The 27,477-nt window shown below is 35.1% G+C and overlaps 1 protein-coding gene across 1 annotated transcript in view; it reads left to right on the top strand.

Annotated features, from left to right (window-relative positions):
• The window catches only part of LOC137405467 (uncharacterized), a 73,335-nt gene that overhangs the window by 37,733 nt on the left and 8,125 nt on the right, over window positions 1-27,477 (top strand). Inside the window, exons 15-23 of the mRNA XM_068091737.1 lie at window positions 4,610-4,787; window positions 14,061-14,190; window positions 15,191-15,319; window positions 15,596-15,724; window positions 17,243-17,378; window positions 21,016-21,135; window positions 22,620-22,669; window positions 23,566-23,770; window positions 27,014-27,175. Of these exons, the coding sequence (XP_067947838.1) occupies window positions 4,610-4,787; window positions 14,061-14,190; window positions 15,191-15,319; window positions 15,596-15,724; window positions 17,243-17,378; window positions 21,016-21,135; window positions 22,620-22,669; window positions 23,566-23,770; window positions 27,014-27,175 (1,239 nt within the window). The remainder of the gene's footprint in view (window positions 1-4,609; window positions 4,788-14,060; window positions 14,191-15,190; window positions 15,320-15,595; window positions 15,725-17,242; window positions 17,379-21,015; window positions 21,136-22,619; window positions 22,670-23,565; window positions 23,771-27,013; window positions 27,176-27,477) is intronic.

Here is a 27,477-nt window from a genome sequence, read left to right as displayed (position 1 = left end):
CAAGCCGCATAGACGGAAGAGAACAACTCCCTATAAGTGCAGCTGATGCATCAGGTGCAGTACGTCTTGTGACAAGCTGTTGTTGCTCGCCGATCAACGGGGGGACAACTACGCAAAAACAACAGCTTGTCAAGACAGGCTATTATGTACCAGGCAATCGCCACAAGAGAATAGATATCGGCGGAACACCTGGAAGTCGGAAACAGAGAGCTGGCTATACTGTATCACATGCAGGGCGCTTTGCGAATACAACAGGACGGCGTGCTGGAGGCACGCGTGGCCCCGCAGGGCCGTGCTAGATTGTGTGCCATCTGCCGGCCGGTCACACGGGAAACCGCGGCATGGCAAACACACGCCCTTGCCTAGTCTGGGGTGGGAAGGACGACAAGCTGCCTCCAGCTAACCTGGTACTGGCCCGGACTGACGTCCACAGTCAGATGGCTCATCAAGAGTTGCGAGGTGTGCCAGGTCGCAGAGCATGGAGGGACAAAGACGGCTGGAGCAAAATGGAGGCTCTACACCAGAAAACCCTGGCAGAAGGCGGCCATGGATTTTGTCAGGCGATTTCCGGCCACTCCAAGAGAAAATAAGTGGGTGCTGGTCCTCACTGACCACTTCACCTGATGGCAGGACACGCTGGCGCTTCCTGACGCCACGGCACCGGTGGTCGCGAACGCGCTACATGGGCGGGTGTTATGCTACTTGGGCCCTCCAGAGCAGATCTACACAGACCAGTGTGCGCAGTTCAAGATAAGCTCCCATCGCCCTAGGCCCAAGAAGAAGAAGCGTCCAAGAAGAAGACCCACGAAGCTCAAACATGAAAGGAGCGAGGCCAATTCAAAATGAGAAGACACAAATTGACTGAAGTTTCCTGACGTGATATAGTCACTGCCAAGACCTCAGAAAAACACAAAGATTACAAAAAGTCCTAAATACAACAAAGGAGCCAGAAGGACCAACAATTTTGACAACCGGGGCTGTCACATGAAGATTGGAAATCTTGATTTCCACACCAGGCTGTGCCACCAAGTCCGGCACCAGAGTATGTTCGACACAATCTCAAGCCACCCCAAATTGCCAGAAAGGTTACCATGGAGTCATGTATGCAGGGCAACAACATAGTAATTCGATGTAATTAATTATTGACGCAGCAAAAAAAGTTTGATCAAACCTGCCTATGAGCAACTAAACATTCACGCCTTGAGCACTAAATACTACACACTCACCTTCACGTGCCATGAGCCAAACATCTTTACTTGTTTTACTACAAGAAATGAAATTAGAAGAATGAGGACAGTTTTTGAAGAAGGATAGTACAAAGCCAGAGGAGAGACGAGCCAAGCCAAAAAATGTAGTAGCCTATAAGGCCAGTAGTTTGGAAGGGATATAGCCAATCTCTCTACAACACCAGTGCTACTGAATGTGCTACTGGAATCATTCGATGAGGGCAATTGGTTAGAAGATGAAGTGGTTCGAGCAAAAGTGACAAAGATGCGGCTTACCTTTAGCCAGCTTTACCTGCCTTAAAACTGGGAGGTAAGAAAGGAGCAATGCAAGCCAGCTGAGGATTTTGCTAGCTCTACCACTGGTCAACAGTTAACCTGTGCCTGCCTTAAAAGTGGTGGCACAAACTAACCCAGAGTCATGATGGGCCACTAATATACAGACTCAGTTACCTATCAATCAAGGAGCCAACCATTCGCCTGCCAAGAAGAAGGGACAAACAGGATAAAAAGAATGTATACCATCCGATATGTATTGGTGGGTACCACTTGTCAGATTGCTACGACCCTGAAGGAGCATATTAGCTGATGTAGTACATGCAGATACACTACCAGCCATAGGAAAAGCAAGTTGCGCTCACTGCAGCACTTTGCTGTAGTTCTATGCCAATACAAATTTCAGCACACTTATCATGACCAAGTCAGGCTCCACCAGAAGGCAAGACATGGAGACGGGTCAGGAGCCGGTCGTTTACTTAGTAGAGCGGATGGAGTAGGGCCAGGTCCTGGTCAAAATGAAGTGAGAATAACAAAAAAAGATAGGTCCCTGCACCATCTCACTCATAAAGGAACACAAGCTGTTGCAGAATCAGCAAAAGCGCTCTACCTCTACCTCACCCTGCTTGATTATTCCTGGGCTAGATGGACAACCTCTGCCCTTTCACTATATGACTGATGGAGCTACTAGGATGCCGGCCAACCAGCATGGTTTTCTAAGAAAGTCTGCAGATGCCCCACCAGCTCCAAGAAAACAGTGACATATGGAGTGATGCAGCACAAGCTACCTTTATTGTCATCAGCCAATCGAGTCTTAGCCAAGGGGGCAAAGGCTTGTTAGCCCAAGAGGTGGCTCAGCTGGAACATGATGCCAAGCAACGCGCCCTCTGGGTCCAGCTGGCTCTTACCCCAAGGATGAACAATGATGGAACTAGCCTCCATAATGGAAGAGAGGGTGTGGTGAAAGCAGCTGAGCCGCCATCGAGGAAAGCAGATACAAGGAACACGCTCCCTAAGTCCACTGCCAGCTGGACGTCATCCAAGCGAGCAAGAAAAAGAGGAGGAGCCTAACACGAGAATATTTGTATGCAAGACGATGCTTGTCTATAGACAGGCAGATTAGCTGAGCTTGTGTTTTAACACTTGTGTTTTTGCGCTGTGATATTATTTGTATACAAGTGTATCTCATTTTAAGCTACAATCAGTTGTTATTGCTCATAGAGATAGTAGCAATAAGTACCGTGCCTAAATTTCTAATTGGGCCGAGCTGCAGACTGCCTAGAATATAGCTTTTTCTAGAATAATTAGTAGTTTATAGTTAACAACTGTGGCAGCAATGGCTTAGTGGTCTAGAGTCTCTAGACCACCTGACTTGCGAACTAGAGTTTGGAATTTGATTATCAGATACGGTCAAAAAGGCATACAATCATGTACACTGAACTCTCTGCCAAATCGACCTTGCAAGTTATTCTGACAAAAGAATTATTAATTTAATATTTATTTAACATAATTTTTACTAAACTAGCAGACTGCTGGTCAGAGTATGTAACATATATGTTTCAAACTAATTGGTATATGATATACAACTAGGAAGCGCATTTCACTCATGCATGTAACTAGCAAGCATATGACACAGATACTTGTAACTAACTAGCATATGACAGATGTACATGTAACAGGCAAGTACATGACATACATACATGTAACTAGCAATCATATGATGTACATGTAACTAGCTAGCACATGACACGCATACATGTATATACATGTATGTCTATCATAGGTCTATCATGGGTTTATCGTATGTCTATCGTATGTCTATCGTAGGTCTATTCTAGGTCTATCGTATGTCTATCGTAAGTATATTGTAGGTCTTTTGTATGTTTGTCGTAGGTCTATTGTAGGGCTATCGTAGGTCTATCATAGGTCTATTTGAAACATTGATCTTCAATTTAAATTACTACAACATTCAATGATACAATTTATGTAATATGTTGTCAAGGTACCGTTTGCCTCGGTTGCAATGTTAACAAATACTTTATTTAATTCCAATTCAAAAACCGAATATTCAAGAAGTATATCCTACAGACATGTAATCACGTGAGATCTCCACAACAATTTCATGATGTTGAATTTACACTGAACTAGACTTTTCTAAAATTAACAGCCACGTAGCAAGGTTAGATAAGCTCTGTGCATGTGTGCACCTTGTTTCAGCATGAACAAGTCATATGTAGTTGTAACAGCTAGCCTTGTTTCAGCATGAACAAGTCATATGTAGCTGTAACAGCTAGCCTTGTTTAAGCATGAACAAGTCATATGTAGTTGTAACAGCTAGCCTTGTTTAAGCATGAACAAGTCATATGTAGCTGTAACAGCTAGCCTTGTTTCAGCATGAACAAGTCATATGTAGCTGTAACAGCTAGCCTTGTTTAAGCATGAACAAGTCATATGTAGTTGTAACAGCTAGCCTTGTTTAAGCATGAACAAGTCATATGTAGCTGTAACAGCTAGCCTTGTTTCAGCATGAACAAGTCATATGTAGCTGTAACAGCTAGCCTTGTTTCAGCATGAACAAGTCATATGTAGCTGTAACAGCTAGCCTTGTTTCAGCATGAACAAGTCATATGTAGCTGTAACAGCTAGCCTTGTTTCAGCATGAACAAGTCATATGTAGCTGTAACAGCTAGCCTTGTTTAAGCAATGACTTTCTTTAATACTTTGTTGGCTATAGATTCAGTTCAAACCAAATATTTTCCAAATTATGTCATGAAAGTGTCATAAAAAATTGTGCTTTTATAGAATTTGTTGCTGCTTTATGTTTGTCCGTAGCATAAAACTAGAACGAGATGGGGTGTGCTATTATTCTCTCAAGTCCAAAATTCATCGTATTGGTTTGACACTGAAACGGTTTCTGTCAGTCCCGAGATTATTCTGATAAATTAAATAAATTAGTTAAACTGAAAGTGTTCTTATTTAGTTGTGGCTGCCTGGCATCAATTTTCCCGTATAACAAGTTGAATTTAAAAACTTCAGGTAATGCTTGCTGACTAAGAACTCTGCTTGTTTAGCATAATTATAAGTGAACAGCCACAGACTACTTATTGCAGAGCCAACTACCCAACGGTTCGGGTGGCCAACAACTCTGGAATCACCAGTAAGAGAGTGGCCTTCCTTCGCTGCCCAGCTGAAGCCAGCTCCATCTGCTCTTGCAAGTTTGACTATCGTTCCTTCTCTCCGCAGTACGCAGACGCACCAACCTTGCATTTTATTGATGATGCTAATGAGGTAATATCTTCTTCTACAAATCTTAAAAATTCTTTTTAATTCAGTTTCATTAACTTTTCAACGGTTTAAAAGTTGACTGTTCTTTTTTATGTTTGTGTAAAGGAAACTGCCAGTCCCATAGATATAGTAAACCCTAGATATGCAAATAATCAAAATAAGTGAGGGCTATAAATAGCATGACGCGACGTCATGGTGATGTGTAGAGTGAATCAGCTGATCTATGAATTCCTATTGACTTAACGCTAAAACCTGCACAATTATTCCATAGTTTGTGCATCTGAGACTGCATATTTTATTGAGAATAAATAAAACTTATATAATGACTTTGGATGAGAAAGGCAAGAATCTTACACTCTTGGTAATGGATAATACCAATGATTTAGAAGCTTCTATATCATTGATAATAGAAAGAGTGGCCAAATAGAAATTAAACTAATAACAAACTAATGAATCAAATGAGATTTAGAAGCACTGGCTTTAGAATTAGAAGCTGGACCATTGAATTAAATGCCCATTAGACATGACTGAAAATAACTGGACGAGATAGCTTTTGTCTAAAGTTGGGTGAACTAGATTCCTGCTTTGAAGCGGCATAGTGTATTCTGATTTTAATATAACGATTTACTATAGTTTTGAGTAGACTGTTGGCATGCACTGTGCATGTGAAACCTTGATTGAGGTTATGTAATAAGACACATATGTTATTGTCTGTGATGTTACTTGTTTAAAAGCTCTCTGTGTGATACGATAGCTCTCCATGTGTGAATGTAAGCACTTTTCTGCAGCAATACATATTCGGCCTATCAATGGTGTCACAAATCTTTCTCTGTTTTTAACTGAGATTAGGGTTACCGGTATGTCATTACTACTTCTACTTCCACTATTTCTACATTGGTCAAGAACTTGATACAATCATCACATTTGAGTTAGAAAAAATTCCTCATCACCGAACTCCTCATTTTCACCTCCCTCAGCTTTTGTCTCTTCCTTCTTTCTAGCCAGAGAATGTAGCAGGAGTTGGCCAGTTTTTTCAGCCCTGCTCACATCCAGATTAATACAATTAGCGTGTCTAAGGTTGGTTGAACTAGATCCATGCTTTGAAGTGGCATAGTGTATTCTGATTTTAGTATTGCGATTACATCCAGATCAATACGATTAGCATTAGAACTTGGTGTGATATCTGCTTTTATGAGCAGTGCTCAAAGTGCGGATCTAAAGCACTGCACATCTGAGTTATTGTTATAGCCACCCATAGATGTATCTTGGAAAACAGAGTCTCAATGTGATCCTGGTTGATCTTAAAGGTTAGGAAGTAGTTGATGTAAGGGTAGTTGCTGAAAAGATATTGAGCAATATCATGTACATATTTGGCTGCTGACTCAAAACCAATGATGAAGGTTTTCCTATTATTTCCCACTAGCAGCTTTCCGCTTGGTGTCTTTAATTGGCATAGATAGCTTATGATACTGTTGAGAACTTCTTGTTTTGAGTTGAAGTTCTGTCTTGTTATGGGCAGTTCAGGATATACCTGGGGTGTTGTAGTCGCCTCTGGTGACATTTCACTAAGAATTTGGTCTTACTGTTACATTTATGACTTAAAAACTAGTAGGACAAGCATGCTTTCACTGCTAAACTCATTTCTCAATAGAAGGCTCTGAAGCTGTGATGCACATCACTGCGACGTAACGTCGTGAAAACAACAGCCCATTATAGGCCTCACTTTTGCTCCATTGTAATGATAGCTATTCGCCAATCTAGGGTTTACTCATAGATATATAAACCTAGATTGGCCAATAGGGAAAAAGCCTGTCAGACTTAAATAGCATGACAACGTCATTGTATTGTACCTCATGCTTGACTGCACTGTTGTTAACAATGGAGCTAATCAGGAGAAGGTGACAAAATCACATTTATTTTCACATAAAAACCTTCTTGGATACATATTCCAGTAAACTAAAGCGATTCTGTGATAGTATCTGATAACCACCATAGATTAAAAGTATAAAAGCTATGAAATGTTGCACACAAATCATGAGCCATCAGGGCTTTATTTGCCACCCTCTCCTATCCCCATTCTCTCTTTTTCCCTTCTCCAAAGAAGAAGTGAGAAGGGGAAAAGAGAGAATGGGGATAGGAGAGGGTGGCAAATAAAGCCCTGATGGCTTATGATTTGTGTGCAATTCATAGCTTTTTTAGTTTTAATCTATGGTGATTATCAGATATTATCACATAATTGCCTTAGTTTACTGGATTATGCAGTCAAGCATGAAGTACAATACAATGACGTTACATCATGCTATTTAAGTCTGACAAGGCAGCCGATGGGAATAGCTATTATTGACCAATCTAGGTCTATGTCCCTATATAAACTATATCTAACTATTTAAACTATATCTATGGCCGGTCCTCTTTACTGCTCCACAAGAATCAAAACCACCGACTGCAAGGCAATAAGACAAATATATATTTTAAGAATATGTATGAATACATATAATCAGTGTGTGTGCATACAACAGAACAACATGTAAAATACTACCAGCCATCTCTGTCTTTCTTGGCTCATCCGGCCTCTCTACACATCCTTTCTCTCTTAGCTGGCACCGTCTCCTTTCCGCTCGCTCAGTTGGTCTTGCATATGTGACTAGGTTTCAATATACATATAAGCCATAATGTGACCGGCTTGCGAAAAAAAATTTCCCAAACAGGTTTACATACGGCAGTAAAATCTTGGCTTCCGATTGGTTTTAGTATTTGGATTCTAGTCACTAAAACCTACATCATTACATTAAAAATCAATAGTTATAATTAGAAAATAAAAGTAATAGGTTTTAACAGCACTTTTTGAATGATAACATAATTTTTACTACGTCATTTGGAATTTTGTGCTCCTTTCTAATTACAACTATGTATTAATTTTTAATGTAATGATGAAGGTCTTGGTTACTAAAACTCAATTACTAACACCAATCAGGAGCCAAGATTTTACTGCCATATGTAAACCTGTTTGGGAAAAAAAATTCGTGGCTGGCTTAGCCGAGTATGGCCGTGATAGCCAAGCTGACTTTGCACTTAACGACAGAGGTGGTCCTAGTCGTGCTGCTACGGCCTGTTAGCCGAGCTGGCTATTATGCAATCTGCTCAGCTGAGAGTGTATGCCATAGAGTTATCTCCCCCTAGAGTGATAACTGTGCCATCAACAACACGAGCGTTTCCGGTGCCAACAAGGAGCGTTTAGGCCACGCCCCTTTTTTGTGCTAGTCACTCGCAGTGATTCACAGAACGATAACATCAGCCATGAGAATGATCATGAATTTCCACAGTTAAGATAGTAATTATTGCTCTTATTAAAGAAATGATGATTATAGTTTATTACTCTAATATATGCTTATTATTTAAAGCAATTCAATAGCTATATGCATTGCAAAGGCACTGAATAGATAGTGTTAAGTAAGTGAGTTAATGCAATCAGTTACTCCAATGATATACAGCCCCCACACATGGGGGGGCTGTATATCATTGGTTGCTCATAGGTAAGATAGATAATCATACTGGGGTTGTATTACATTGGTGTGATGGGAAGCTAATCGACTGCCATCAACTGAAAGTATTGACACTGTATGGTGATAGAGTGATTCATTGACACCACAGTTCACAAACAGCCCTTGCATGTAATATTAGATTTCAATACATATCAATCAAATACATAGACTAGCTTAAAGCAAAGATGTCCACTAGTTAGTGGACATCTTTGCTTGATGTAAGCAAGCAAAAAGTTTGAAAGTTAGAGTGGCAAATGTTGCTATATGTTAGATAAAAATAAATTATACCTAATTATACTAAATTGTAATTATTTAAAAATAAAAAAGACTTTTTTATTACTTTATTTATTAAATAATTTTTTATTGTAATCATAGCTAAACAGATTATATTTAGCCATCACTTGCTAATTATTTCACATTTACATTTAAACACATTTGCAGTTTCATTTTTCTTCCTAATTCATGTCAACAAAAAACTTCTTTCATGATATGAAATTTAAAAGTTGTAGTTGTTTGAAAAAGCTTGAAAACATTTACAGTTGTTCTTATTTCCTCTCTTCTCTTCATTTATTTCAATTACACAAAACACTTCTCATAATATGTAGTTTGAAAGTTAAAGTGGCAAATGTTGTTATATATTAAATAAAAATAAATTATAACGTACTTAATTATACTAAATTATAATTATATAAAAATAAAATAGACTCTTTTATTACCTTATTTATTAAATAATTTTTTATTGTAATCATAGCTAAACAGATTATATCTAGCCATTACTTGCTAATTATTTTACATTTAAACACATTTACAGTTTTTTTTTCCTAATTTATTTCAACAAAACACTTCTTTCATGATATGAAATTTAAAAGTTGTAGTTGTTTGAAAAAGCTTGAAAACCTTTACAGTTGTTTTCTTTTTCCTCTTAATTCATTTGGACTGCTTAGAAATATTTTCTCATGATATGAAATTTAAAAGTTAGAATGGTAAATGTTATATAAAAATAAATTTTCTGTCCAGACTTTTTTATTACTCGGGCAACTCGGGTAGTACAGCTCATAGTTGATGGCAGTCGATTAGCTTCCCAACACACCAATGCAATACAACCTCAGTATGACTATCTATCTTATCTATGAGTAGCTGAATGCATTAACTCACTTACTTAACACTATCTATTCAGTGCCTTTGCAAGTCAAATAGATATCAGGGATTACGTGTATGTCACAATTTCCATTTCCATAATTCATTTCCATATCAATTCCATAAAATTTCCATAATTTATTTCCATATTAATTCCATTTCCATAACATTTCCCTATTTCATTTCCATAGTATTGCCATTTTCATAACATTTCCATAATTCATTTTCATATTATTTCCATTTCCATAAAATTTCCATAATTCATTTCCATATAATTCCATTTCCATAACATTTCCATAATTCATTTCCATATTATTTCCATTTCCATAACATTTCCCTACTTCATTTCTATATTATTTCCATTTCCATATTACTTCCATTTCAATAACATTTCCATACTATTTCCATTTCAATAACATTTCCATATTTCTAAAATAAAATTTCCATATTTCTAAAATAAAATTTCCATATTTCTAAAATAAAATTTCCATATTTCTAAAATAAAATTTCCATATCCATCTCCCTAAAATTATGGAAATATTTATGTTTATGACAACAATGATATACAGGGGGGCTGTATATCATTGGCTGTATATCATTGCTGTATGGGGCTGTGGGGGGTCGCATATCATTGATGGAAATGGATAGGAAAAAGTAAACATTTCCATAATATGTTTAGCGATCCCTGGTAGGTATTGAATTGTTTCAAATAATAAGCATATATCAGAGTAATAAACTATAATCATCATTTCTTTAATATGAGCATTAATTACTATCTTAACTGTGCAAATTAATGATCATTCTCATGGCTGATGTTATTGTTCTGTCAATCACTACGAGTGACTAGCACAAAAAATGGGCGTGGCCTAAACGCTCCTTGATGGCACCGGAAACGCTAGGGTAGTTATCACTCTAGGGGGAGATAACTCTATGGTGTATGCCACTAATTGTTGACCTTTCAGCTGGAACACTCCGTGCTAGCGCTCAGCCCAGAGCTGATACTCTCCCCTAAAAGGCCCATTAGGATCGGCCCAAAATCACGTTTTAGAGGGGTTTTCAGACCATGGGGCACTGTCAGTGAATTTGCTACTTTAGAGGGTTTCCACAGCCAAGCCAGTAAAAGGGCCCATGCTCATTAAGGTTTTATTCAGCCAAAGTAATACCAAGAAATTGCACCGAAATTCCAGTCTTCATTTTAATGCGGATTGCATTAAAATCTGCATGGTTGCTGACGGGAACGTAAGGGAAAAGAGACAGTCGACACTGCATCATCTTAGCAACCCTTTAGCAATATACTCAAAACGAATGATATGATATTTCTTTCATTGATATTTATTATGTTTTCCTTTGTAAATGAAAATGATGATCTGATGGTTGATGTTTGGAATCAGTTTTATTAACCCTTTTGCGAGATTGACGATAGTGGCAGAGAGACTATTATGTCGCCACACGAATGGTTTTTATAAATTGATTTATGGTTAGCTAATTGCCTGTTTTGTTTAATTTTTTACCAATAGTAAACTACAATATTGGCCTCTGTTAGCAACAAAAAATAAGCCGTTTGCAGACGAAAAAAACAACCGTTTTTGCAATACTAAACAAACGAAAAATCCGAAATAAAAACGTATTTAAATAAAATTGGGAATTCTGTTTGTAGTTTTTTTTCTGCTTTATTAATGCATGAATCATATTGGCTGTTTAGCAGGCGTGGAACCTGGGCTTTCTAGGGAACTCCCAGTGTTTAGGGGGTGTATTTCATATTGACCAACCACGTGATTGGGGGTACAATATCCAAATTGTAACAATATATAAAATACCAAAATAACAATATACAAAATACAAATTGACAAAACCAGGTGATTGGAGGTACAATATCCAAGTCTGGGCTTATCCAGGTGGGCGTTTCTTTCAGAGTATCAGCCCTGGGGCGCTCAGCTGGCTTCCACCATGTTAGTCCCAATAGAGCCACGAAGTGGCCAAATATACAATCAAGTAGAGCTATTGATTTTACAAGTCCACGACTCTATGTGTCTTATTCATAAAACAAAGTAGTTCAATATTACATTTAAATCTGCACTTAAATGCTTATCAAAAGTATCAATTTAAACATGAGCTTTTTAAAGTAAGTATTTTGGGGTAAGTATTTTAGAGTTAGTGTTTTAGATTAAATACCTTACAGTAAGTATTTTAGAGTCTGTTTTTAGGGTAAGTGTTTTAGGGTAAGTGCTTTTAAGTAAGTATTTTAGGGTAAGTGCTTTTAAGTAAGTATTTTTAGTAAGTAGTTAAGAGTAAGTATTTCAAAGTGAGTACCTTAGAGTAAGTATTTTAGAGTAAGTATTTTAGGGTATATATCTTAAAGTAAGTATTTTTGAGAAAGTGTTTTAGAGTAGGTATTTTTGATAGACTTTATCAAAAGCTCTACTGCTCAATCTCTTTTTTCTTCATCTTTGGACACTTTATTAAAAAATGTCAAAAGCCAACTAAATGCTTCGTCTTTTTTTGCTAATTTATCTACATTTAGACTTTATTGTTAAAGGCTTAGTGTGTGTCAAAGATATTTTGGCTCACTTAAAAGAGATGTTAAGATTACTCATCCAGTCTGAAGTATCGTATGTTGAGAATGAAGAAGGACGTCTAAGTATAAAAAGTTATTATTTTTTCAGAAGATTTAGTAGCTTAGCAATAGCAGTGGGCGGTTTCTGATAGGTTCTATCAAGTTACTGCAGCTATAGCATCCGTAGTAATCTTACAAATTTAGTAGCGTTTTTGTATTAGTTTCACTGAACACTACTTAAAACCTACAAATATTGCAAAAGATATAAACTCCCAAATCTAGGCTGTGAGGTTGATAGCTGTGACATCCCAAATCTAGGCTGTGAGGTTGATAGCTGTGACATCTCAAATCTAGGCTGTGAGGTTGATAACTGTGACATCCCAAATCTGGGCTGCAAGGTTGATAACTGTGACATCCCTAATCTAGGCTGTGAGGTTGATAACTGGGACATCCCAAATCTGGGCTGCAAGGTTGATAACTGTGACATCCCAAATCTGGGCTGCAAGGTTGATAACTGTGACATCCCAAATCTGGGCTGCAAGGTTGATAACTGTGACATCCCAAATCTAGGCTGAGAGGTTGATAACTGTGACATCCCAAATCTGGGCTGCAAGGTTGATAACTGTGACATCCCAAATCTAGGCTGCAAGGTTGATAACTGTGACATCCTAAATCTGAGCTGCAAGGTTGATAACTGTGACATCCCAAATCTGGGCTGCAAGGTTGATAACTGTGACATCCCAAATCTGGGCTGCAAGGTTGATAACTGTGACATCCCAAATCTGGGCTGCAAGGTTGATAACTGTGACATCCCAAATCTGGGCTGCAAGGTTGATAACTGTGACATCCCAAATCTAGGCTGAGAGGTTGATAACTGTGACATCCCAAATCTGGGCTGCAAGGTTGATAACTGTGACATCCCAAATCTAGGCTGCAAGGTTGATAACTGTGACATCCTAAATCTGAGCTGCAAGGTTGATAACTGTGACATCCCAAATCTGGGCTGCAAGGTTGATAACTGTGACATCCCAAATCTGGGCTGCAAGGTTGATAACTGTGACATCCCAAATCTGGGCTGCAAGGTTGATAACTGTGACATCCCAAATCTGGGCTGCAAGGTTGATAACTGTGACATCCCAAATCTGGGCTGCAAGGTTGATAACTGTGACATCCTAAATCTGAGCTGCAAGGTTGATAACTGTGACATCCCAAATCTAGGCGGTTTGGTTGATAACTGTGGCATGCCAAATCTAGGCTGTGAGGTCGATAACTGTGACATCCCAAATCTGGGCTGCAAGGTTGATAACTGTGACATCCCAAATCTAGGCTGCAATGCACGTTTCTTCTTTTTCCCACTAACCTTGTTTCTGTCTCTATATATATATTAGTCGCACTGTTAACAGTCTTACAAGTCTTCAGAATGAAGAACAGTTTCTGTCACCATCTGCTTGATCTCCCAATCTTCTTTTTTTCTTATACTCAAGTTTTTGTTAAAATATCTATGTTCAAGTGTATTATTTTTTCACTTTTTGCATCTCGAATGTAAAAAATTGCAATACGAATGTCAGAGACGTACTCTACAATTACACCAAATCTAAAATTACAGTCAGTTGACACCAGTTTATTGGTTACTGCAACTATACTTTGCTGTGTAATCATGATGATGATGATTGTAATGCATTTATTAATAAAAAGTAATAGTATTATAACCCTCATTTCTTAGATATTATTATAGTTAAAAGTTTTACAGTAGTGTTTGAACTATAAAACTGCTTGCTATAACTCTCAAAGATTTTGGTGAGGCTTTGCTGAAGTTGAACTAATTTTTAAAGCCCAAAATCTTTACAAGATATTACCTCAATCAAATTTGATTCTGGGTTTGCTCCTTTCTTGAGTTCTAACCATCTAGATTCTAGACCATAGTCAATAGTCATTCTCAGAATAGTCAATAAAGGCGTGGTAACATACACGATGGTGAAGAAGACAAGCTGTTAGACAGCAAATTACACGTATTGTTCTGACTAGACGGTCCACACTTTTCAGAATGGAAGACTCGACGCGTATGATTATGAGTTTGAAAACTGGGATGTTGATGACTTTGAAGACTTAGAGCAAGAGTACGAAGATTATGAATATGAAGAACCAGTCAAGGTTGCTGATATTTTTCCTAAAGGTAGGAGTTTTCTTTCCAATCTTGTAAATTATTATAAGTAGCTCATCATGCTAAAGTAACCCTCTTATTGAATGTTTCAGTAAATCTTGTTACGCTACAGATTTCTTTGCTGCCTTATAAGTATTCATTTTTAGATAGCCGATCTATGTACTGACCAGAGCATACAAGAGAGTTGTTAACATCCTAACATATCTATGTCATACACACTGTTGTTAACATCCTAACATATCTATGTCATACACACTGTTGTTAACATCCTAACATATATATGTCATACACGCTGTTGTTAACATCCTAACATATCTATGTCATACACGCTGTTGTTAACATCCTAACATATCTATGTCATACACGCTGTTGTTAACATCCTAACCTATCACATTTACTGTTGCTATCATACTTAGCTACATGTATCTATGCAATTTACACTGTTGCAAATATACCAAATCATGCTCTTAAAACCATGTACATAGTGCAGCTTGTAGTATAACAGGCTTGTGTGTTATATATACTGCACTATATATGTATTATCTGTATGTTGTTGTATAACAGGCTTGTGTGTTATATATACTGTACTATACATGTATTATCTGTATCAATGTAGTATAACAGGCTTGGGTGTCATATATACTGTACTATACATGTATTACCTGTATCAATGAATCCTACGTTGTGCATCATTTTTAATAAATTTGTTTGACGCAATTTAATTCTCATCAAAAAATACAATTCAATATGCATATATATATACATGTATATATATATATATATATATATATATATATATATATATATATAATATGTACATGCATGTATAATATATATATACATGTATATTATACATATACATGTGCAATATACATTGAATTGCATTCCGAGCAAGGCTCACCAAATTTCCAAAATACTCTAACGTTTTCAATAAACATGTATATAAAATATACATGTTATACTTGTTTATATACAAGTAATATAAAATGTTTTACTTTTGTTCTACTACTAGCTTGTGAAGAGGCCGGCAAGTCGGAAGAGAGACAATGCTTGAATAGTACAGGCTGTGTGAAGAGTGATTACATCTGTGATGGACTTGAGCACTGTATAGATGGCAGCGATGAATATAGAGCAACATGTGGTACGTCCTTGAAATGGCCTCCAGCTATAGTAGTCAAGAGCAGTTATTCCTAAATAAGTTGCACTTGATGTTAAATTAATTCTGCTTGACAATCTTAGTTTGAAGTCACCTCCTCGGAGTTATCTCGTCTTTCCTAACATGTGATGATGAGTTTTCTCACAGAAAGAAGATAATTCTTGCTTTTTAAATAACAATCAAACACATTGACAGAGTTATACTGAATTCTACTAATTTCCTGAGTTCTACTGGTGCCCTGAGTTCTATTTCTTATTGCAGAACGGTATAAGCAGGTTAGATGCCCGGATCATTGGTTTAAATGCCGTACAACATTTGACTGCATACCCAGAGGAGCTCGATGTAATGGCATCAACGATTGCAACGATTTATCTGATGAACGAGAATGCGGTAAACTAATAATAATACAAAAAACATTAAAAGTAAAGCAAATATTACAGCGACGTAATATGTCACATGAGCACATGTCACATGAGCATATGTCACATGTCACATGTCACATGTCACATGTCACTTGAGCACATGTCAAGTAATTGAAAACAAAACTTTGTGACCAGAAATGGTAAAAGTTGAAGGTTATTTTAAATTTCAAAATTCAAAGATGTTATGATGAAAAAATAGTATTTACATAATATATGTTTCAAATTTGAATGTTTTGTCACAACATAACTATGTTTGTATTGTCTCTATATTGTTTACATATCATATTAATTAATTTCTTTACTTTTCTTTAGTTAAGTTTTCATGACAATTTTTTGACTGTCACATAACACGATGCACAAATGTTTAAAAGATATCCTGTCTGTCTATAATATTGTATTTAACTAGTGATAAACTTAACTAGTGATAAACTTAACTAGTAGATAAAATAACAAGTTTAAATTATATAAATTTTCCTCTGTGCTGTTATAAACAAAACCTAGTCTGGCACACCTTGTTATTGTTATTGTTATTTGTTCATTTATCGTTATAAAATATTTTCCGTCTTTGCTAAAGCAATTCCTGGCTCTAGAGAATGTATTAAAGATAGTTCTTTTTTGGGGTTATTTATATTACTGTGGGAGTGACTTGTGCATAGATTCGATGTGAGTTATGGCACCACAGATCTACAGCGTGTGGATTCCGTGTTAGTTAAGGCTTCACAGATCAACAGCGTGTGGATTCCGTGTGAGTTAAGGCATCACAGATTGACAGTGCCTAGATTCAATATGAGTTAAGACATCACGGATTAGCCAGTGGGTGGATTCAATGTGAGTTAAGGCATCACGAATTGGCCAGTGTGCGGATTCAATGTGAGCTAAGGCATCACAGATCGACAGATCACAGATGACTCATACCATTCTGGAGTTTTCAGCTTTTGATATTGCCAGGTGTGATGAAAAACTTGTTGCTGAATTGCACAGAACAATGAAAGGTCTACACAATTATGGTTTATCACAGTCTATCATTTGTTTTAAAATCAGATTAATTTTAGAGCTGCAGGTTTGATCATGACTGTCCTTGATGTTGAACATACCAACTTGAGCATATAATATTATAAGCTGACTAGTGCTGACTATCGCTGACTAACGCTGACTAATGCTTACTAGTGCTGACTGCGGATCCTTGTTGCCTAAGTGTTTTCTTTTCTAGTTTTCTTTCAACTTATTTCAACATTTCTATTATTTGAAATGCAATCATACCGAAACATTATGAGTCTATGAGTCTAGTCTAAGTTTTTTTTTCCTTTTATAATAGTGTTCAGTTATTGACTCTAAATCATAAAAAAGTGTTTTTTTCTATGAGACTATCTGGTGAAAAATATTTCTGGCCTGTGTAAATCTACCGTACTCAATTGATTATGTGCACTTTATTCTATAAATAGCAATTAAGGATGGCATTAGACTATCTAATTACATTTGCTTGTAGTCGCGGTGCTAGACAACAACATTGTCTTCATTGAACAGCGTGGCTTGCCACTACCACTAGGTGGCATGCTTCCACAAACTTCAAATGACGCTGAGGATTACCTTGCCTCTGCTCTTTGTTCAGCTATGGGCTTTGGGTGAGTTTATTGCCTTCCTGTGTTCTACACACAAGCATATTTGCATAGATTTGATTTAGGTATGCATGTCTTAAAGATTTAAGTATACATGTCTTACAGGTTTAGGTATACATATCTTACAGGTTTAGGTATACATGTCTTACAGGTTTTGCAAACTGTAGTTTCTAGCATGCTGATAGAACTCAGAAGCCATATTCAGTGTGACATCAGGCTTAAAAATCAGGCTTAGAGTCTCATGCCAGACGTAGCAATCCGAATGCCGTAGCAATTCGAATGCCAGGCGTTGCACGGGTATTGAAATACAGCTTATAAACAATGGCAGTGCCATTAGCCTAGCGCTTTGCTAATGGCTAATTTGAGTAAGCTACTATTCGTAATGCTAAACTTACTAATAAGAGTTGTGAGAGCAAGCTTTAGTAATTATGTGTAACGCAATGGGTTAACCGAGATAGTAACCGAGATAGCGACTCATATTGCCTAATGAATTCATTGCATCTTACATAGCTTAATTGGCTAGGTTATCACTTGGTGAACGGAAGTTTCTGAGATCAAATTCAGCGTGCAGCGGATCGTTTATTCCTAGACTTTAATAGCTATAGATGTTCAGGCCGAATGATAACAGACTTTGAGATTTATATTTATAACAGCAAGTTCAACAGGTTTTTATATATATATTTATATATATATATACCTATATATATATATTATACCATCTATTAACCAGATGGTTATATACATCTACTAATGGAATGCCCGGCATTGTACGGATATTAAAAATCAGCGTATAAACAGTGGCTGGTAGTGTAATTGCCTGCCACTTGCTATTAGCTTGGCATATTGTCAATAAGTAATTTGAGTAAGCTAGCACTCTGAGTACATACTAATAAGAGCCATGAGAATGAGCACAAAATGATGTTGTGCTGTGCGGCGCAGGATGCCAATTTTCACCCACATAGCAACATATATTGCTTAAGTATTCAAGGCATTTCGTGTCGCTTAAGTAGCAAGATACTTGCCTGGATAATGAGAGGTTCTGAGATAAAATCCAGCATGAAAAGGATATTTAATTCCTAAACTTTAATAGCTATAGCTGTACAAACCGAAAGACACACACAGAAACTTTGAGATTTATATATATAGATATAACAATCTGCTTGTTATATATATAACCTGGTAATACTAGGTGAAGGCTTGATGTTGCATGGGTAAATACAAAACAGTTTATAAACAGTGGCATGTAATGTAGCGCTATTGGTTAAGTTGGCTAATTAGCCAATAGCAAAATTTGCAAATTGTCTGTTATGAGTAACTTGAGCTAGTAACTCAAACTTGCTTATATTGCTAAACTTGCTATAATAAGAACTATGACACCAGTGAAGCACCATGAGCAGTGAAGCCAGTGAATGCATAACTTTGCATGGCATTCAATATCATTATGCATATTTTAATCGATGTAACAACTATCTGAACAAGTATTCTATTTTATCACAAACAGCCTCTGTGGCTTGTGTCGAAAAGTCTACCTGCAGACCTGGAGGTTATGAGTGCAATTCTACTGCAAAGCAAATGTTTTGTACCTAAAACTTTATCGCTATAACTGACACACAAACACTTAGATTTGTAAATGTAAGATATATATATATGCAGTATATATATATTATATATATATAATATATATATTATATATATAATATATATATATATTATATATATATATATTACCTTTTAGCATTAATTTCATTTCAAACAGAATGTATTTCAAATTATGCCATACAACAACCATGAAAAAAGAAAAAAGGACAGCAATTAGCCAAAATATTAAATAAATGGTTTGACGTATGTTTAAAATAAAAAAGCGGATATTAGTTGGAAGAATGTTAAAAGAGCTAGCAATGATATTTTAAAAATAATTGTTAGATGTTATATGCAATTCGTTCATTGGATATACATATTCGATTAATGCATTGATCAAAAAATTGATGCATGCATTGCGCGATCAAGTTTTGTTGATTTTAATCCTGAACCATCTTTGCAATCAGCACAACTCATTCATCTAAAACAAATGCAAATGATCATAAAAACCTGATACTTTCTAATAAAATCTACTAAAGTTTTTGCTCATTTTAAGCATAAACTAAACCTTTCAGATTAATATATAGCAGAAGATAGCACAAAATCAACCAATGAAGTCCAACAAATACTTAAATAACAAACCACTTAAATACTGATGGTTTGGCCTGCCATTGCAAGTGTCTGTGTAAGGTTACATATATAAATCTAGCATCTATACCGACAGAAAATTTCTGTCTAGATAATCAAACATTCTTTCACATAACAGAGAGAAATTATATCAACGTTATAGATATGTTCTTCATTTAATCAACAGCATGAGATGCCCTACAATACAATGGCATGAAGAAAACAATTGGGAGGGTATAGACTTGCGGGGTCAGCGCAGCATGAGCCCTAGTAATGTGTAAAACTTTGCCTTTACTGTAGAGCGAGTAGGCATGATTAAGGAAACTGCAATGAGCGAAAACAAAAGTTATCTCAGTAGTGAAGGTTTTGGAGTCATCAGATAATAAGTCAGAACTACTAAAGATTGGTAGAAAAATGATGTTTCTCTTGTCGGTTACAGACAGTTCTTGAAATTAAGTGTTATTTACACACTATTATTGCTGGCAGCTCTGTGAACGGTCGTCATGTGTAATGACGCACAATCATTCCACAACACAGGAAGGTGGTTGGGCGCAGATACATGTAGTAAAGTGCTTGATTAAGAAGCTTCGTATTTGGACTCAATTCCCTTGCAGTGCAACTTTTTTCTTTTAGCTTGTAGTGGCTTCGGACAGACAACCGGACGAGCAGATACAGTTTTTATTATAGCGAAGGTTATCATAGTAAAGGTTGTTGTATAAGAGTCTTTTAACGCTACCAGAACACAACACCAGAATGTCTAATGATTTGGGGATTGCTCATTAGCCTGTAATGCTTGTGTTTATATGTCAGTATTAGTCAGTAATTCCAATAGTTAGTCATGTTAATTAGCCAATAGAAGTATGCATAGAATAGTTGGTCATGTTAATTAGCCAATAGAAGTATGCATAGAGTAGTTAGTCACGCTAATTAGCCAATAAAAGTATGCATAGAATAGTTAGTCACGCTAATTAGCCAATAAAAGTATGCATAGAGTAGTTAGTCACGCTAATTAGCCAATAAAAGTATGCATAGAGTAGTTAGTCACGCTAATTAGCCAATAAAAGTATGCATAGAATAGTTAGTCACGCTAATTAGCCAATAAAAGTATGCATAGAATAGTTAGTCACGCTAATTAGCCAATAAAAGTATGCATAGAGTAGTTAGTCACGCTAATTAGCCAATAAAAGTATGCATAGAGTAGTTAGTCACGCTAATTAGCCAATAGAAGTATGCATAGAATAGTTGGTCATGTTAATTAGCCAATAGAAGTATGCATAGAGTAGTTAGTCACGCTAATTAGCCAATAAAAGTATGCATAGAATATTGTGAAAGTTCTAGATGAGTGTTAATGCATGTGTTACATCTGCTATTTTGATCTCGTCATTGTCACCAAAAGCACGAACTTATCAAACATAACTTTGTTCTAACAAACTTTCAGACCTCAACACAACTTCTCTTCCTCCTACAATGAAAATGTTGACTTCTCTCAAGGCTGTTACAAACTCAAAAGAGAAAGCCTCAGAGACCCGAGTCTCACACCCGCAGATTTCACCAAACAGTAAGTATGCCCTGCCAACATGCCAACTTCAAAAGAAACATTTTATTAATACCTTTTATCATAACTAAAACCTGATTCAAATTAGTCACTGTTAAAATGCCAAATGCGTATGATACAAGTATTTGGTCAAAAATCTACCATGTATGTCTATATCATACATCTTTTGCATATGAAAAAATTAATTTGAACCAAGTTTTAGAAGCGTCCAGACATGTAAACCATACTATTGTCATTCACTGAGGTAATTTGTCCTCAACTGACTTATTTTCATATATTTTTTTCTTGGTAGTTGTTTAACTCTAGCAATAGACAGTAAGTGCAAACCAGGTTTAGAGAACATTAAATCTTTTTAATTTATACTCTTTCGATAATTGTGTATGTAATTTAGAGCAAACTATACATGATACAAACCCATCATACTTTCAAATGCTAAATTCATCAGAACTGTTGTCAGTCTCTGATTGGCTGGTTAAAAATATCTCTTCGAAAGGTCCTGTTATAACTCATTTGTCTACAATATTGTCTCATTTGTCTCAAATATTTGAATAATGTCTTGCAAAACATGTTTATGAACAACCTTTTTTGTAATACATGTAATTTGATATGTTCAACCATCTTAGCATTTGACAATAAAAGCAACCGCTTCTGGAAGATCCGCTAGATAGCCGCACCAGATAGTCTGCATTGTTGGTCTAATAAAAAATAATTGAGGCTATTACTGCCAACACTAGCTGCTTTTTTTGCAAAGATTGAGCTGCAACTTATTGTTCTCAGGTCAGTTCCAGACCATTAGGCTGCTCCTATCTTAATTCACTACAATACTTCACCAAATAGACTGTCCTATAGAAACCTGGTCAGTACGATAATATAAGTCATAGCATTTAAATATCAGCAAGCGTAACACATTGAAGTCTTCTTGTGTAATCACAATCATCTAACAGTTAATGTCAACAACTGCTTCGAAGACAGCTAACAGAGGGTCAAGGTCCCTCTTAACAATGCTAACAGAGAGTCAAGGTTGTCCTTCTTAACAATCCGTTTCGTGGTTAGAAAAATATTTCCAAGTTTCCAAAGCCTCAAATTGGTTATGGATTTATGGATTTAATCAAATTTTGTAAGAAATGTAAAAAGTTAACCTCAGAAGGCAACAAGAACAAACAATTTAATTAGTAAAACCTTTTATTTTCCTCTTCATTTTGTTGTAAGATATTTAGCCTTTGAGATTACTCAGTATTTGCAGCTTAAAAAAATTGAGTTTAAACTGATATTTTTTCAAAGTTTTATTTTGAAAAAATATCAGTTTAAACTTGACGTTGATGTAGAAGCTATGTAGGAGTTATGTGCCACTTTCTCGGCTGGCTATTAATTTGTTGATATTTGTATAAATTTATTAAATTATTTTACTTTGACTATTACATCAATATAATATGAGTTAATCTCAAACATTGCATGCTTTACATCTGTTTTCCTTTATCAATATTTAGCCCTAAAACTGACTGCGATGAAGCTCTGGCTCTAATATGCAACCCTCCAGGTTAGTCGTACATGCACCACAACTAATTTACAGCTAATCCACAGTTAATCCATATCTGCTCTACAGCTAATTCACAAATAATCCACATTAGTCAATAGTGAATCCACATCTAATTTATTGCTAATCCAAGGCTAATCCATAGCAAATCTACTGCATTCACAACATCTTTGCTATAATAATGGCAGTGACCATCTGCGCAATACCATGCTAGACGATTTACAACAAAAGATTACACTGCGCAAGAATCGAACCCCAATATTCACATTTCTAATCAAGCTACTAACTGCATCATTCCGCCACCTTGCTGCTCAACAGAATACTTATGCATATAGTTATTCACGGCGCATGAGACTGCCATCATACTAGTCCGTTATGACTTGTACTAGAAAGAGTCTTTATTTCTAGACCTTCTTACACACCCAGAATGCCTTGTTTTCTTATGCGGTTGCTTTTCTATATAACAATTTGCGAATTATTAATACACTTCATTGGACCTCAAAGATAGTTGTCTATTCTTACACATGCTTGTGTTCTAGTGTACTGAACTGAGTGTACAATGAAATGTTAAAATATATCTCAATTGTACATATTTAGAGGGCTTGATAGCAAAATAGCTTTAGTAGATTGTGGAACAAACTTTAGTAGCCACATACTAGTATGCTAAAAGCTCTAATGCAAGATTATGCACTATTACAGGCGTAATAATGTTTTTGTAGTGTGTTGTAATTTTCTAGCATATAGTATATCTGTGTGTGAATGCATGTGTGTGTTATTCCTTACCTACTGACCTCTGTTTATTATATGGCATCCGTTATTTTTTCTATAGATGAATTCCTATTATGCGAATTAATCTGGTGTCCCAAGAATGCAATCACAACAATTGTTCTACTGTTTAGGCTGCGGTGTAACAACTGCCAACCCTGGACCAGTGCCGCCAAGTGGTTGGCCTAAGCTACAAAATGGAGATATTGGAAATAAAGACTATCCATGGGTGGTTCATGTTATGGAGGGAGAAGTTTCAAAATGTGTTGCTACTGTTGTTGATACTAACTGGATAGTCACCACTTTTGACTGTATTTCAGATGTTCCAGAAGTTATAAGGTAAAAAGCCGTATAAAATCACTTTTGATTAGTATCACTGGATAAATAATAATAGTAACACTGTGTAAGTAATAATAGTAACACTAGATAAGTAATAATAGTAACACTGTATAAGTAATAATAGTAACACTAGATAAGTAATAATAGTAACACTGTATAAGTAATAATAGTAACACTAGATAAGTAATAATAGTAACACTAGATAAGTAATAATAGTAACATTAGATAAGTAATAATAGTAACACTAGATAAGTAATAATAGTAACACTAGATAAGTAATAATAGTAACACTAGATAAGTAATAATAGTAACACTAGATAAGTAATAATAGTAACACTAGATAAGTAATAATAGTAACACTAGATAAGTAATAATAGTAACACTAGATAAGTAATAATAGTAACACTAGATAAGTAATAATAGTAACACTAGATGAGTAATAATAGTAACACTAGATAAGTAATAATAGTAACACTTGATAAGTAATAATAGTAACACTAGATGAGTAATAATAGTAACACTAGATAAGTAATAATAGTAACACTAGATAAGTAATAATAGTAACACTAGATAAGTAATAATAGTAACACTAGATAAGTAATAATAGTAACACTAGATAAGTAATAATAGTAACACTAGATAAGTACTAATAGTAACACTAGATAAGTACTAATAGTAACACTAGATAAGTAATAATAGTAACACTGTATAAGTAATAATAGTAACACTAGATGAGTAATAATAGTAACACTAGATAAGTAATAATAGTAACACTAGATAAGTAATAATAGTAACACTAGATAAAGTAATAATAGTAACACTAAATAAGTAATAATAGTAACACTAGATAAGTAATAATAGTAACACTGTATAAGTAATAATAGTAACACTAGATAAGTAATAATAGTAACACTAGATAAGTAATAATAGTAACACTAGATAAGTAATAATAGTAACACTAGATGAGTAATAATAGTAACACTAGATAAGTAATAATAGTAACACTAGATAAGTAATAATAGTAACACTAGATAAGTAATAATAGTAACACTAGATAAGTAATAATAGTAACACTAGATAAGTAATAATAGTAACACTAGATAAGTACTAATAGTAACACTAGATAAGTAATAATAGTAACACTGTATAAGTAATAATAGTAACACTAGATGAGTAATAATAGTAACACTAGATAAGTAATAATAGTAACACTAGATAAGTAATAATAGTAACACTAGATAAAGTAATAATAGTAACACTAAATAAGTAATAATAGTAACACTAGATAAGTAATAATAGTAACACTGTATAAGTAATAATAGTAACACTAGATAAGTAATAATAGTAACACTAGATAAGTAATAATAGTAACACTGTATAAGTAATAATAGTAACACTGTATAAGTAATAATAGTAACACTAGATAAGTAATAATAGTAACACTGTATAAGTAATAATAGTAACACTGTATAAGTAATAATAGTAACACTAGATAAGTAATAATAGTAACACTAGATAAGTAATAATAGTAACACTGTATAAGTAATAATAGTAACACTAGATAAGTAATAATAGTAACACTGTATAAGTAATAATAGTAACACTGTATAAGTAATAATAGTAACACTAGATAAGTAATAATAGTAACACTAGATAAGTAATAATAGTAACACTAGATAAGTAATAATAGTAACACTGTATAAGTAATAATAGTAACACTAGATAAGTAATAATAGTAACACTGTATAAGTAATAATAGTAACACTAGATAAGTAATAATAGTAACACTGTATAAGTAATAATAGTAACACTGTATAAGTAATAATAGTAACACTAGATAAGTAATAATAGTAACACTAGATAAGTAATAATAGTAACACTGTATAAGTAATAATAGTAACACTGTATAAGTAATAATAGTAACACTAGATAAGTAATAATAGTAACACTGTATAAGTAATAATAGTAACACTGTATAAGTAATAATAGTAACACTAGATAAGTAATAATAGTAACACTAGATAAGTAATAATAGTAACACTGTATAAGTAATAATAGTAACACTAGATAAGTAATAATAGTAACACTGTATAAGTAATAATAGTAACACTGTATAAGTAATAATAGTAACACTAGATAAGTAATAATAGTAACACTAGATAAGTAATAATAGTAACACTAGATAAGTAATAATAGTAACACTAGATAAGTAATAATAGTAACACTGTATAAGTAATAATAGTAACACTAGATAAGTAATAATAGTAACACTAGATAAGTAATAATAGTAACACTAGATAAGTAATAATAGTAACACTAGATAAGTAATAATAGTAACACTAGATAAGTAATAATAGTAACACTGTATAAGTAATAATAGTAACACTGTATAAGTAATAATATTAACACTGGCTAAGCATTAATTTTATATAATTTAATTAGTCATGTTCAGGTAAAGGTGCGCAGGTAAATATGATCTGTTTTTGTGTTCGAGATGAGAAAGGTGGGAATACTCCAGGCTCCTAGATGAGGCTGACTAGGCGGTCATTTCTGTTTATAGTAATAATTCTGCTAGTCAGTGCAGCACTGCTGAAAGTTAGTTACTCCTTTGAATTTTGCTGCCTTCCCTATGTCTTTAAGGTTGTCTGACCAATCTTATATTTGTACTCGGCGTCCCGTCAATGAAGGACCTTGTAGCGGCGTAATGCTTTGCTTAGTGTTTTGTCATTTAGGAAACCATAGTAGTTTGCTCATGTGAACTGCGTAGCAAATTGTTTTAAAATACATTCATTGAATACATTTGTTTTTATTTCAAATTAAATGTCATTTATATAGTATACTTTGAACTGTGCTGAATACATCAAACAGTTGCACCATTAACAATAGAGCAAGTAAGGAAATGGTGCAAGCATTCCAAGAAAGGCTTTCGTTTTCATGTCAAAATATTCTTACCTGTATCTGAGATTTAATGTCATTGAATCAGAGACTAAAAGTGTGACAATATCACGGCTAAATCAGAGGCTAGATCAGACGCTAGATCAGAGGCTAGATCATAGGCTATATCATAGGCTAGATCAGAGGCTAGATCAGAGGCTAAATCAGACACTAGATCAGAGGCTAAATCAGAGACTAGATCATAGGCTAGATCAGAGGCTAGATCAAAGGCTAGATCAGAGGCTAGATACCAATTGACTGTGTTTAATGCCTAGCACACGCCATGAAGTTCTCATACCCTCTTTTCAGTGGACTGACAGCAAAATTCACAGATTTATCTGGAGAAAATAGAACCACCCATAATATTATCAACAGGGCCAATCATCTTTCTACTAAGGTAGACTCGCTAACGGGAGAGCCTATTGAAAAAAATATTGCAATGTTTGAAATCTACCCTCCATTTGAAAAAAGGTAACTATTTGCCTGAGTGAGTTGAGAATATTGCAAGCAGAACCTCTTGTGGACATTTTCTGTCTGAATCTATCTTCTTGCTGTATAGATATTGGAACAGAACAATACTTATAACTCTTGACCTCTGCTTTATTTATTCAGCTTTTGTGTCAGTAGACTTCAAAGTAGTATTAAAGAAAAGTGAAAATTGTTAAAGATAACAAAAAATTATAATCTTTGTAGTTACGTGTAGGTAAAGTTTAATATTTACATGTAACAATCATGGAATATTGAATTTTTTTGTGATAACGGGATTGTATGAT

Source organism: Watersipora subatra, chromosome 9 (genome assembly GCF_963576615.1).
Source record: "Watersipora subatra chromosome 9, tzWatSuba1.1, whole genome shotgun sequence".
Classification (NCBI taxonomy): Eukaryota; Metazoa; Bryozoa; class Gymnolaemata; order Cheilostomatida; family Watersiporidae; genus Watersipora; species Watersipora subatra.
Note: the sequence above shows the minus strand (reverse complement) of the source record. Positions and strands in the feature narration are given on the sequence as shown.